General features: G+C 38.7%; 1 protein-coding gene across 1 annotated transcript in view; it reads right to left on the bottom strand.

The window, feature by feature from the left end:
- Window positions 1-2,665, bottom strand: part of mmp15b (matrix metallopeptidase 15b) — a 33,973-nt gene extending 31,308 nt beyond the window's left edge. The window contains exon 1 of the mRNA XM_085289055.1: window positions 1,723-2,665. Coding sequence (XP_085145181.1) covers window positions 1,723-1,839 — 117 coding nt within the window. The 5' untranslated portion in view covers window positions 1,840-2,665. The remainder of the gene's footprint in view (window positions 1-1,722) is intronic.
- Between the last annotated feature and the right edge of the window lie 10,735 nt (window positions 2,666-13,400).

Below are 13,400 nucleotides of genomic sequence, written 5' to 3' on the forward strand. Positions count from 1 at the left end.
ATCAGTCCACACAATGTGGAAACTCTTTGTCTGCCTTTGTGCATAAGCACACACCTGCACACACACAGACACACACACACATTCACCACAACTATGTTAACAGCTAATCAGGAAATGTTGTAAACTGACCGACAACCAGACAGCAACACCCCCACACCAAGGTCAGTGAGTTTGGTAATGCAAGCTCACCTCTAATGATTGGGAGGTCTCAGTGTCTGTCAGTCTGTCTCTTTCTCTTTCTCAATCTACACACAACAGAAACTCCAGCACTGGTCAACTTTTTGTCAACTCTTATCTGTTTTTGTCTCTCAAAACAAACAAGTGTGATGGATGAACTGCTGGACTGGTGAAGTAAGGGTACAAGAAGCAGTGGTTCAAGTTCCAACTTGATACTCTGGCATTTACTGACACACCTAAGTACACATGGAATAAATGTGTACCAATGGTTTCACTGGTTACAAGGAAGCGAAACCTACAAAAAAAGAAATAGCCAGTGGATATTTGAGAAATGAGCTCGCTTCCAAAACAGTTTATGAAACTTTGGCTCTTCAGGTAATGATTAGTCACAAAGCATCTTTGCATGTGTGTACATAAGATTAACCATTTACTTAAGTTAACTGGCAGCACTCCTACATTCAGGCATAGTGCTCATTAAAGGAGGACAACAAAAACAGAAAAACTACGATATATACATTTACTAAAAGATGCATAATTTCTGAGCCATCAGCTGCCCAGCACTGTGTGCACTCCAGGTGAACCATGGAGGAGGTCCAATACTAGGACTTTTTTTTTTTCACAAAATGTCTAAAAACATTATTTGTGAGAAAGTTTTAATTACAACATAGAACTACTATTGCCAAGTGTTGTTGTTGTTGCCACCCACTCTTCGCACACAGATATATGCAGATATATGTGATGTGTGTTTAATGGAGGGAAAAGTTTTAAATGTGTACAGAAACATTTATCTGCTATCAAAAGTCTACAGTGTGTGTAATTAACCTGTAATCAACAGGTGACACACGCGCATGTAAGCAGGTGACTTTCCCAAACCTGATAATAGACATAGTGGCTTGTTGCACTCTTGACTCTCACATCTGCACCCAAGCAAACAGAAAAAAGAGCACAAAAGGAAACCATGCCTAAATCTGTGTTAACTCAGCGGGGAAACACTAAGATTAAATGAAAGAAATAAACGATATATTTTTGTTTGAAAGCGAAACAAAATCGTGTTCCAATATATCACTCCAGTATCAAATTATCGCCGACTGTGCTAGAGTTTTCAAACTGTGAAAAATGCAGAAATACGAGTATTAAAAAGAGGAGAAAAGCAAAATTAAGTGTCTGATGCACATTTGCTGGGGATGGACCGTCAAATGTTCAAGGTGTTCCCTCGAAATACTCATACAAAACCAACATCATCGTGTAACAGGCGGTAAATGGATCGTGTGCTCTGCCTTATTTTTGATAGGCATGGACATATTGCGCTTCCAAGAATAACTATCAAGTCAGTACGCCGTTTAACAGATGAGTAACATTTAGCACAACTATGGTTAATTTAATTAACGTGATATTATAGAAATATACACCCAAGTCAAACAGAATTCTTTATGGCAAAACAGTGGAGAATCCCTGCTTTGTGTTGACTGCTTAAAATAAAGCATTTCGATCATTTGCGATGCCTAAAGGCGCCCGAAGCCTCTCACATCTTCTGTGCCGTCTTACCTCTGTGTTAAACGCGCTCTCTTCCGCTGCACGCGCTCCTACAGCGCACAGCCAAAGCGCGAGGAGGGTGCGTCTCCAGAGCAACCAGAAGCAGCTGTCCCGCGAGCTAGTGGCCATGGTGCGGGCTCGAGGGGACCTCCTTCGTTGTAGTTCGATCCCAAGGGTTAAATAAGATCTCTCAGTCGTGTTTTACTCGCTGGTTTGTGCCGTAAAAAGAACCCAAACTTTAGTAAACTAGTCCCTACAGTCTGCAGCAATCTTCAAGAGCGCATCTGCTAACTGCCAAACAGCTCCATCCCTGATACAGTTACAATTTCTACATAAAAGTAAGCAAAATGTTCCCGTGAGTGCACACAGCTTCACTCGTTTTCTTTTTTACTCCGCTGGCAGCGAGTGTCACCTTCCTTCGCGGACTGAGCTCTTAACAGAAGCGGGAGTTGCCCACGAGAGCGCACGCATTTAATTTAAATCAAAGTCGCTCCTTAATTAGTAACCTCCAACGTGCACTTCAAAAAAAGAACCAGCAATGACCATTATCAGGAAACTGCGTTTACCACGGGAAAGCTTGACATTAATTTTACTGCGATCATGTCCAGATCCGGTGAGCTAATAACCGCGTCTCGTGATAATAATGCCCAAAATAGTGCAGCTGAATTTAACCAGAGCAGCAAAGTTGCAAAGTCCAAAGTTCAGCACACTCGACCGATTACTTCAGCAGCAGTTGCAAGAAGTAAACAGTCGAATATGAATGTTTCAGATCGGGACCTGTCCTTTAAAAACACATATTAGACGGTTTCTTTGCCCTTTAAATATCCAGTTTTCCCTGTTCTCGGAGGAAATGTTCTCGGGAGCCCGGTACTTTGTTAGTTGCGTTCAGTCCTGTCCTGAAACAGGTCCCGTGTTGTCACCCTCCGGGACCGGGACGGACAATGGTCCTCGGATCCTGCTGTTACTGCACCTGGATCACGCTAACGGCGTTTTCCTGCAGTGCCTTTCAAAATAAACACATAGTCGGGCTTGATTGTGGGGAGGAGTCAAAGAGGATGCAAAACTTATATTCTCCAGATTTTCTCATTTATTTTCATTATAATATTTCATCTCACCACCAAAAAGAATATTAAGAAGGAAAGTGATGAAATAATGTTTTGGCTTATCCAAAAGGAGCACAAATAGCACACATTAATTAACATGAGAACTTGGGTCCATAAAAATACGGAATTCAGTTTTAAGCAGTGAAAGAGTGAGAAAGTGCTGCTGGGTAAGGAAAGACTTTTTTTTAAGGTGCACTTATTTGATAAACTTGATAAGCATTTGATATAGGCATCAACGAAAGTGTAGCATAACTCCACTATCTTCTATTAATGATAGCTATACATGATTTTTTTTTATATTTTGAAGGCAATGCACTTCCGGTATTAGCTTATCTGATTCAAAATTGACGCTTTTATTAGTCGGACCGATGTGGTTTTCCACCAAAACGAGATAATCGACTACATTGGACACACACACACACACACACACACACACACACACACACACACACACACACACACTACTAGTTATAAGATATGCGATGTATAAGGTGAGTATACTTCTATAAACTCAGTCATCAATTTGACATCATTGATATTGTAAGATCCCTTGAGTAACATTCCTTGAATATTGTTCCACAGAATTTCTGCTATTGTTATAAGTTAACAAAAAAGAACAAACTTTGTTTTGTTTAGAAACTAAGAAGGTGGCTGATAGGCAGTCAGCATGGATTAGGGTGAGATGAAAGCACTTGTCATCAGTCAGAGAGGTTGCTTAGACAGAGATGTCCCTATCAGTGGATCTAATCTAAGACAAGAGGAAACACCTCCCTGCTGAATGTCTCCAGTTTAACAATAAAACCCTTTAACTGCTTCCAAATCCAAACATAAGGGTTAATGGGGTCTTGATGTTTTAAGAATATGTCATGTATGCAGTGCTTGATATTGCAGGATAGTGCAGCAAAACAGTTCAGTGAACTTTTAGCTGATGATGATGATGATGATGAGATGATGAGATAGCCTTTATTTGTCAGTTAAAGGTCTTTTGCCCATAACCGAGAGCTAGAAGTCTGTCATTGGGAAGAGGTGATGTTTTCAATCAGTTTGCACAGTGTTTGTAAAGAATTATTTCTTCAGAACTTGAATGTCAGCACATACAAATCAGCATATAGTACATTCAAAGTCGACTGTTCCAAACACTTTTTATTGTAAACTGTGTTGCATGTGTGTGTTGAGTATTTACAGTTGTGGTCATAAGTACATACACTCATCATGGGCATTAGTGGTAATTAGGGGCTTTGCATGATTTCTTTGACCTTATACATCAGTTTATACACACATAAATTAAAAAGAAAAAGTAATGTAATCGACACACTGAGATAAACTATATAACTGTGACAACATTATTGTTGTTGTTGTTTGTGAATTTAAATTGGAGCAGTTCCACTCAGGAGAGTTTCATCATTCATAATCTAAAATAAAGCACAAGTACTTCAAATTTTTTAAATAAACACAGTGTTTGAAAAAACTTACTCTGTTAGACTTAAGCGCTTTATTGAAGTTTGGAGAAAGGTTAACTAGTGCTAAAGAATTTTCATCCAGCTTTGTGAAAAATTAAAAAAAACATAAGCGACAGCAAATCAGTAAACATGTTTTGACAAATAGGAATTTCACATCTTGGGAATATCCACATTAATATGGTTTGTAGTTCTCTTTTCTGATTTTACAAATAGAAATTTTGTGTTATCACTTTTTTTTTTTGGTTTTTTTGGTTTTGATCTTCCTCCAGGTGAGCAGCCATTAGATACTGCTTACATTACAGACTGAAGGTGAGCTATGTTCACATCAACTAACCAAACACACAAAATCCATATTTTACGGGCAGCATTTGTATCTCAACAAGAAAAGGGAAATCATGCAAAACACAATAGCTCATATAAGCACTGCAATACATACTAATAGTGTATTGGATATGTATTATTTTGTGCTATGCTATTGTATAGATTACAGAAATTTATCAGAAACACTGGAATGCGTAATTCCGTTATTCTATTTACTGTAGTCCAGTAATAAAAACAGGTTATATATCATCATATGCGTACCATACATGCACTTGTAAGACCTCAATGTACACAGTGTATATGTAAAATGTAAATGTCTACAGTCTGGTTTATTCAGTATGATCATGTTTATTCCACTTTAGTGTTTTTCATCGTTTCTATAATGTGAGGGCCACCTGCCAGAATGGACACCTGCATGATGAGCCAGTACAGCTGCCAACAGACTAACATGAAGTGCCACAAATACACAAACATATAGATGGCCTCTAAATCTACATTAGACTTGAGTTGGTGGCTTTAATTCTACTTCATATAATAACAATACCAGGTTCATGCATCTCTCACAACCTCGTCTGTGGCCTGGCATCAGACTCAGGAACTTTGTTGTCACAGTGGAAAAAGTGGGATGTGTTCACTCATTTGTATATTTATGAAAAAAGTTCATAATATTTAGTATAAAAAATATATATAAAAAAAAAAGAAAAACAACCAGCTGAAGTTGTTTTTAAGGTTGTTTTGATGCACTACTGCCATCTGTTGGTCATAGCGGTGACATACTGCAATTGGCCTGTGACGATAAATTGCCTTAAATTTCAGAATAAATTAGCATCTAAAAAGATAACTTAGTGCTGAATGTGTAAACAGATAGATAGATAGATAGATAGATAGATCTCTAACAGCACGTTTTTATTTAAAAAATAATTTACATGAAATGGCAACAAGTTCCTATTACAGCTGTAATATTATTGTTGTTTTCTTTTTACTCTGCATTTAAAAAATAATTGTTAATATGTTCAGATGTAAATGTTGTAGGTGTTAGTCTTCTTTTTTCCGCCATAGGTACTTTTTAAAACAACATACTTTTGTGCATTGTTTGTGAAAAGTATGTTGTTAAACATTTTATTACACATACATATTATATTGTATATGTTATATTTTAACATAACATGATGTTATGTTAATTTATTGTTGTAAGTAACCACTTGTTGATTCACAACAGGCTGTTTGTTCAAGTCTTTTCACTGTGACCGATAGAAATCAGTGTTAATCGGTATCCTGATTGGTATTAGGAAGTATTCCTGAGATAGAATGACAAAAAATATTTTACCCGTGGTCAAAGAAGTGTTTTTTGATTACAGGGTGGTGGTCCAGGGTTGCTTGGACTTCTTCTTGGGCCTCCCTACTTCTGCTGGGATAGACGTGCAGTTGCTGGTGGTATGTATGGCCTCAGGTTTCCAGTACTCTTGAGGGCTGCTAATGTACCTGTGGGCCGATATGCCAATATTTCTTTTTCGTTGTCAATATTATTACACAGGCCCTGTGAGCGGTGACAGCAGACCATTTGTTAATTTCCATTGCTGACACTGTCCAATCAAATCTCTTAATGTAACGGGCCCCTCCCATACCTTCCCTATTTGTTTGTGCACCTTGTAGAACAACGTTTAGTATTGAAGTGGTTGATACAGATGGACAAAGAAAAGCTAAAATGTTGAAAGAGAAATAGAAAAAGAAAAAAGAAATAGTCAAAGAAAAATGTGCCAAGTAAGCCCTGCGGACACAAGAGGGTGCTGTTTCTAGTGCTACCAAGAAGTACTCTAGGAGGGAAAGCAGCCCCAGAAACAGTGCAGCGGGGCAAGGTATAATTAATATGGACATAACTAAGAAAGAAGGGAAATAAAATTAATAGCAAGTGTGCAGTTTTCAAGTGTCACATGCTGCACTGCAGTGAAACTGAGATGTCCTAACCCAACAGGTGTACCAGCATGATTAGAAAGAAATACTGTTTTAGTATCAATATACATATTATGTGTATGGAATTATTTTTTTTGTTGCACAAATAGTGTGCACACTTAACTGGACCATATGCTGTTTTAACCAACTAGAAATGTCAGGGCCAATTTTTATTTATTTCTTTTTTTGTCCAGTGATGGGTGCAGAAGATTGTCAGGGGGGGATTTGTGATAGATCGATTGCACCAAGTGAAACTGAAGCTGTTACGATTTTCATTGGGAGTGACCAGAATAGACAAGATTAAAAACAGATCTATCAGTGGGACAGATCAGTGTGAGCTGTTTGGAGACAAAGTTAGAGAGGCAAGGATGGGATACTTTGGCCATGTGGAGGGATAGTGGATATGTTACACAAAGGATGTTGAACATGGAGCTGCTAGGGAGAGAGTAAAGAAGAAGACCTCAGGGGAGGCATGCATCATAGAGTTTAGAGTGGTCTTAAAGCCCACAGACCTTCCACAAATTTGTCTCTTAAATTAAAAGGTTTTATGTTCTATTATAGCTCAATAAAACTTAAACCTCATCAGGCATCATCTACCATTTTAATTTTTTCGAATCATTTCTGTCCACTATACAGGATGAAGTGCTGGCTTCTCTGGTGGCTGGTGTTTTTTGTGTCACACCAACCCTCTGCATGTCCTCCCCCAAAAACAGACTGAACACAATGGAAGATCAAAGTTCAGGAGGTCAGGGTTCCTGCGAGGATCAGTGTCAGAAAGGTAGGCTGCTTTCATTTTGTCCGAAGGCTGTTGTTTCCATGCTTCAGGGTGAAATGTCGCACCTACACCTTTGTTCTTCTGTAACACAAGTAAATCAGAATGTACCAAAGTTTTCAGGTGGAAATGTGACAGATTCTGTAGGACTCAATCAACTTGAATTTAGTGAAAATGTGCATATATTTTAATTCTTTTATTTTACAGATGATTCCTGTTGCTGTATGAACCATGTAGACAACATTCTTAAAAAGGGAAGCCTTGATGACGCTATCAAGTAAACTCATTCGTTCCAAATCATAGCATCGTTTTTTTGATTGTTTTTACCCTTTTGGAGTTTAATACTTTTGAAAACTCTTTGATCAAATATGTATGTAAGAGTGAACGACAGAGAGTTGAGATTTTAAGGTATTTAAGACTGTTTGTGGTATGAAAATAATGAAAGTCTTTACAACAACCTAATATTTTCTTGTCCTTTTTCACAAGAGCAATTATGCAGCTGGAAGAGTTTCCACTAGAAGATCAAATAAAAGGAACTGTTTCATCAATGAGTTCTGACAATGTTGTTACCCTCGTGTATAAACCCAGTGGTTCCTTTGAAGGCCTCGACATTTATGCCAGCTATAATGAGGTATTTTTAAAAAATATGATTTCAGAGTAATTCAGAATTACTGTGACACTGATATTTTAACTTGCTAATCATTTTTAAGAAGCAGAACTGGAAATATCAGTTTTGTATACCATTTTGGTCCAGACTGAAATGTCTTGGCAACTACTGGATTGTCATGAATGTGGCTGTGTGCAGACAGGAAAAGGATCCAAATGCAGACTGAAAGGCAGGACGTGAATTCAAAAATCACAGCTTTATTGCTGGATGCAAAACAATACAAAACTAAACTGGAAAAATCTAATAATAATTTACACAGGGGAACACATAGAGAGGTACACAGCAATAAGGGAGTTCCTCATGGAACTGAGGAAGACACTGGAAGACACTGACATAAATACACAGAGGGATAACCAGGAAGTGAGAACACATGGGGAACACACCTGACACAAATAACCATAACGAGATGCGGGAAGCAAGACCGAACAGAATGAACATGGAAACACGAGACCTTCACAATAAGACAGGAAACAGAGGAACATGATGCAGAAGTGGAGGAGAGGCAGACGAGAGGGAGCGAGGGAACACGGGGGAGAGAGAGCCAAAATGACGGGCCGGGGAAACATAAACCCAGATGCACAGAGGGAGACAGAGGGCAACCACACAAGGAGGAATCTAAATCACAAAAGCTAAACAGAATATAAACTTTAAGAATAACAAGTGGACTTAAACATAATACAAAATGACAAAAAACACAAGAAAACTGAAAACACTGGGTCAAAAGACCATGACACTGGATGACTTGCTTTAAAATGACATCCATAGATTTGGTTAAAAAATGATGACATTTTTATTCTATCACTGTTAAGAAAACAAGATGGATTGTTAATGTACATGTATTTTGATTACCTTTGCTCTGATTTCCCCTAATCAACGCAAAATGTTGTATATTACTTACTCAACATTCCTTGTTTCCTTGTTTTAACCACAACATTTATGCATTAAAGTTGATGCTGTTTCACATTTAGGAATCTAAGAATCTTGATAACTTGTCATCTAATTCCACAAATTTGACATCGTTTTGATTAAAATGTCTAAACAGCAGTAATGGATTCCCATGTAATTCCCCAATAAATCTGCAGCTGTGGTTTGGAAAGGACCCATCCTGCCCTCTGTGTACAGTCCCAGCAACACTCAAGCACATCTTGGTTGGTTATAGGACTAGCCTTACTCAGGGCAGATACACATGGAGACACAACCAGGTCTGTCAGTTTTCATCAGCATTTGTCCGGGAAGGGGACAAGCTGAGGACTAGCTCTTCAACCCTGGAACTGGGCCCGCTGAAGGTTGCCAGGGATTGGCAGATGCAAGTGGACTTGGATCAGAGGCTAATTTTTCCCACAGAGATCATAACGACTACTCTGCGGCTAGACCTTGTCCTTTGGGCTAACTCCCAAAAACTTGCATACATCACTGAGCTGACGGTACCATGGGATGATGCAATTGAGGAAGCATTTGAGCGTAAGAAGCTGCAGTATGCCAACTTAGCAGCTGAGGCAGAGGACAGAGGCTGGAAGATCAAGATGCGCTCGGTGGAAGTGGGGTCCAGGGGCTTTGTTGCCAGTACAACAGTGAAACTGCTTAGAGAGATTGGGATCAGAGGACAGGCACTATGGCAGGCTATAAGAGAATTAGCTAACAATGCTGAGAGGACCAGTCACTGGCTATGGATAAAAAGGGCTGACATCAACTGGGCAGCTAAGGCCGTCAACTAACCCAGAGATACACACACAGGATTGATCAACCTGTGGTGGGCTTGCCTCAGCAGAGGGCATCAAAAGGGTAGAAAACCTAACATTAGAAAGTTTGCTGGTTGACCGATACAGCTGTCTCGTGCCTCCTGGAGGCTGTGCAGTTAACCTCATGCCCACATAGCAGACAGGTCTGGCCCGGCTCTGGTGTATCACCAGCACTGGTGGCTGACTTCTGGCATGGTAAGTGGTATGTCATCCAGATTTGGGCCAGGTCTGGCATAGATGGCACTGTTTATGTGATGGCATGCTACATCTGGCCAGATTGTGGTTTGGTTTATGTGGCCCTGACTCATAGAAAACAGGTCTGGGCCAGATCCGGCATCAAGCAGGCAGGGTGTATGTCAACCAGATGTAGGCCAGGTCTGGCAATGATGGCACTGTTTATGTTCCTATTTTCCTATTTTAGTTAGACGTATAGAGGGGGAAGAGGAAGGATGATATGACAGTACCCCGAGGCACCCCTGTGCTGCTCAGGATGTTATCCGAGCTCTTCAGCTGGACATGCTATGTTCTGCCATCTGCTCTCACTCAATGTTCATTGGTTCATTAACTTGTGCCCATATTAAATGTTCCATTTTAATCTACATCTGGTCTTTACATCGCTCGTGTTGCTCACTTGAAAATTTTTTAGTCTGTTTTCATTTAAAGTTTCTGCTGCCAAAGATCAGCTGATGATCTGTAAAAAATATTAAACATGGAAAAACTGGAATATTTGACCAGTGCAGTGTTTCCTCAATCACCTGTCTGTCTCCTGCTTATTATGGTCTATTAAACTGGACTTTGCCATGCACTTCCTTTTTTGTTTTTAATTTAAACCACCGTTAATGGAAATGCTGCAAAATAAAATGAAAGTGTATTTTCTCCACAGGTGCCTGTTTCTGGCTCTGACACAAATGGCACTGAGTCCTTCTTCTCTACAGACCAGAAGATTTTAACATACATTTCTCTGATTGGCTGCAGTCGCTCTCTTTTTGCCCTCATCATCACTGTTTTGCTCTTCATCACAAATAGGTAATTATTATTATTTTTTGCTTGATGACATTCTTTAAACTTTAACCCTCCTTTCCTCCACATTTTTAGTAGCATCCTCCTGTCCTGGTCCCATGATTTCTCCAGCATCTGCTTCTGATGTTTTATCAGTTAATTATCCTTTTTTCCTTATCCCATCGTCTCTTTTCATCTTGCAAGAAATTTCAGATTTTCTTCTATATTTATATTATACATTCTTTCTTCTCTGACTGGATTTTGACCAAACAGGATATGACCAAATAATCTATGTGAAAGTTGTGACTTACCATGAATCACATCTCCTGTATTTGCCAGAAAAGTCAGAGAACGTGTCTCTATGAAGGTCCACATGGCTCTTGCTCTTCACTACTCCCTGCTGGCCACTTTCAGCTGGATGGCTTTGGAGGGATTCCACCTCTACCTTTACTTTGTCCAAATCTTTTACATCAATGTCAGCAGATACCTGCTCAAACTCAGCGTGGTGGAATGGGGTGGAGTCGAGTACTCCAAACAGGAAGTTCTCTTTATCAGATTATCGTCTTTATCAGGCAGACCAATGAAAATGCAATGTAAGGAATGAATTTGCCAGCATGTAAAAACTCGTGAAATATTTTACATTCAGTTTTTGGCATCTCCAGCTTCCATGAAACTGCAATCTAAGAAACAAATTTGGATGCAAAATCTTAACTAATTTTTATTTATTAACTTTTTTGTATGTGCATCAGAATTTCTGTTTACTTGCATTGTTAGAAAAAAAAAGAATACAATTTGTTTTGGTTGATACACTGACTCACCTACATATTTGTAACAGAATGCCTTAATTGCTTTTCAATGTGTAACATTTTTATCATCATCTATTTCCTTTCTTTGTAGGTGCTATATTACCCAAGGCATAGTGAAAATGGTGACTACAGTGGGACCGTTCGTCATTGTGTTTCTCTTTAACATGATTAAGTTTGCGGTGACAATCAGATGTGTTTTCACTGTTGGCCAAAGCAGAGAGGTAATTTTTTTCATCTTTTTAAAACGATCTTGAAGATAAGTCCGATATTATCAAGATGGTGTAGGAGTGAAGGCAGCCTTTAACCCATAATTTCCTTAGGGATTAATAACGTTCAATCAATCAATCAATCAATCAATCAATCAATCAATCAAGATCATTCACCTTTTTTAAATTTCTATCCTCTTTTTACTTGATAAAAATACTCTACAATGGGTTGTCTAATTTGGCTTTTTTAAATAAAATTTTATGTACTTGTAATATTTTACCATCACGACTTAAAATTTCGTTTCCATTACACACACACTGTATGAGTAAACAGCCGTCTGTTAAGAGAACGAAATTTCAAACAAACTGAAAGTTTTCTTTTCAAGGACTCTGCAGGTCATCTATAGCCTGCTGTATTATGTTTCTTTCTATATTTGTTAAATCATTTTTGGACAGACTGAATGCAATAGAGCCATGCACAGCATGTGTCCCCTTCTGGGAGTAGGCATTCTGCTTAACCTTCCCTGGGGCCTGGTCTCCTTCTCATTTGGACAGCTGTCCACTGCTGGCCTGTACCTCTTCTGCATCCTGAACTCACTGCAAGGTCTGTACAGTCTGCCACTATGTGTGTTTCTGTTGAAGGGACTTATGAGGATTAGCCTTTCAACAAAGTTAAGGTAAACTTCTGATCATATGCAACATGGGCAAACCATAATTTGCCCAAAAAGTCACTAGTTAACGTGCGCATGTTACACCCCTGAAAACAGGGGGAAAAGAATTACAAGAGTGATTTTGACATGCTTCTCTCATGCAGTTGTTTATTGCAATCAAAATGAACATAAATATTTCACATTCTGTACTGCTTAATGTCACATGGTGGAAGGAAAAGCTAAATAATAAACCAAAATGATAAAGTGCTTTCTATACATATACCTGAACAGGTTTCCTGACAAAATGGTTGTAGCTCCTGCCGTTAGCTTAATGGCCATTATACTGTATAAAATTGAGGCACAAAACTGCCGTGTCTATGTGCACAAAACAACTGTAATATAATGCTTCTAAAGCTTACAAAACAGTGAAGGGTTACCTATTACCTTCTACATGCATTTCTAAATCCTTTGCTAATTCATAAAAACTGCATAAAACCTAAAAAATTTGCTTTGTTTGTTGTTCAGATGTAATAATATTCCTGTTAACACAACTAGTTTAGAGCAGACTGATGCTAAAGTTAAAACAGTCATTATGTTGCCCCCATAAAGAATGTTTGTTTAAAAGAAATACCTCCCACGGACCACGCAGAATCACCTCTGTATTTTAAACATGGGGGGGCTATCCCAGCTACCATAGAGCGAGAGGTCAGGTACACCCTGGACAGGTCACCATCCTGACACAGGGCTTGAAGTAACAAACAAACAGTCAGTAAATCTATGGTTGGTCTATACATCTACATCTGATTTGACACAGTGGCTTGAATTCAAGTTTATATGATAACAGGCTCATACGAGGCTCATATATCTCACATATCTGTCTGTGTCTTGTTATTATTCATCATTTACAATGTAAAAAATAAAATAAAACAAAATATTTTTTCATACTTATCTTAAGAAAATCACAATACACACAAAACTGGAAATTTCATAGTTTATGTTCAGTTTGGTTTTTTGGCT

This window comes from Mchenga conophoros, linkage group LG1 (assembly GCF_057382185.1).
Source record: "Mchenga conophoros isolate Kocher_MC1m ecotype Shallow Benthic linkage group LG1, M_conophoros_male_GT1.1, whole genome shotgun sequence".
NCBI classification, from domain to species: Eukaryota; Metazoa; Chordata; class Actinopteri; order Cichliformes; family Cichlidae; genus Mchenga; species Mchenga conophoros.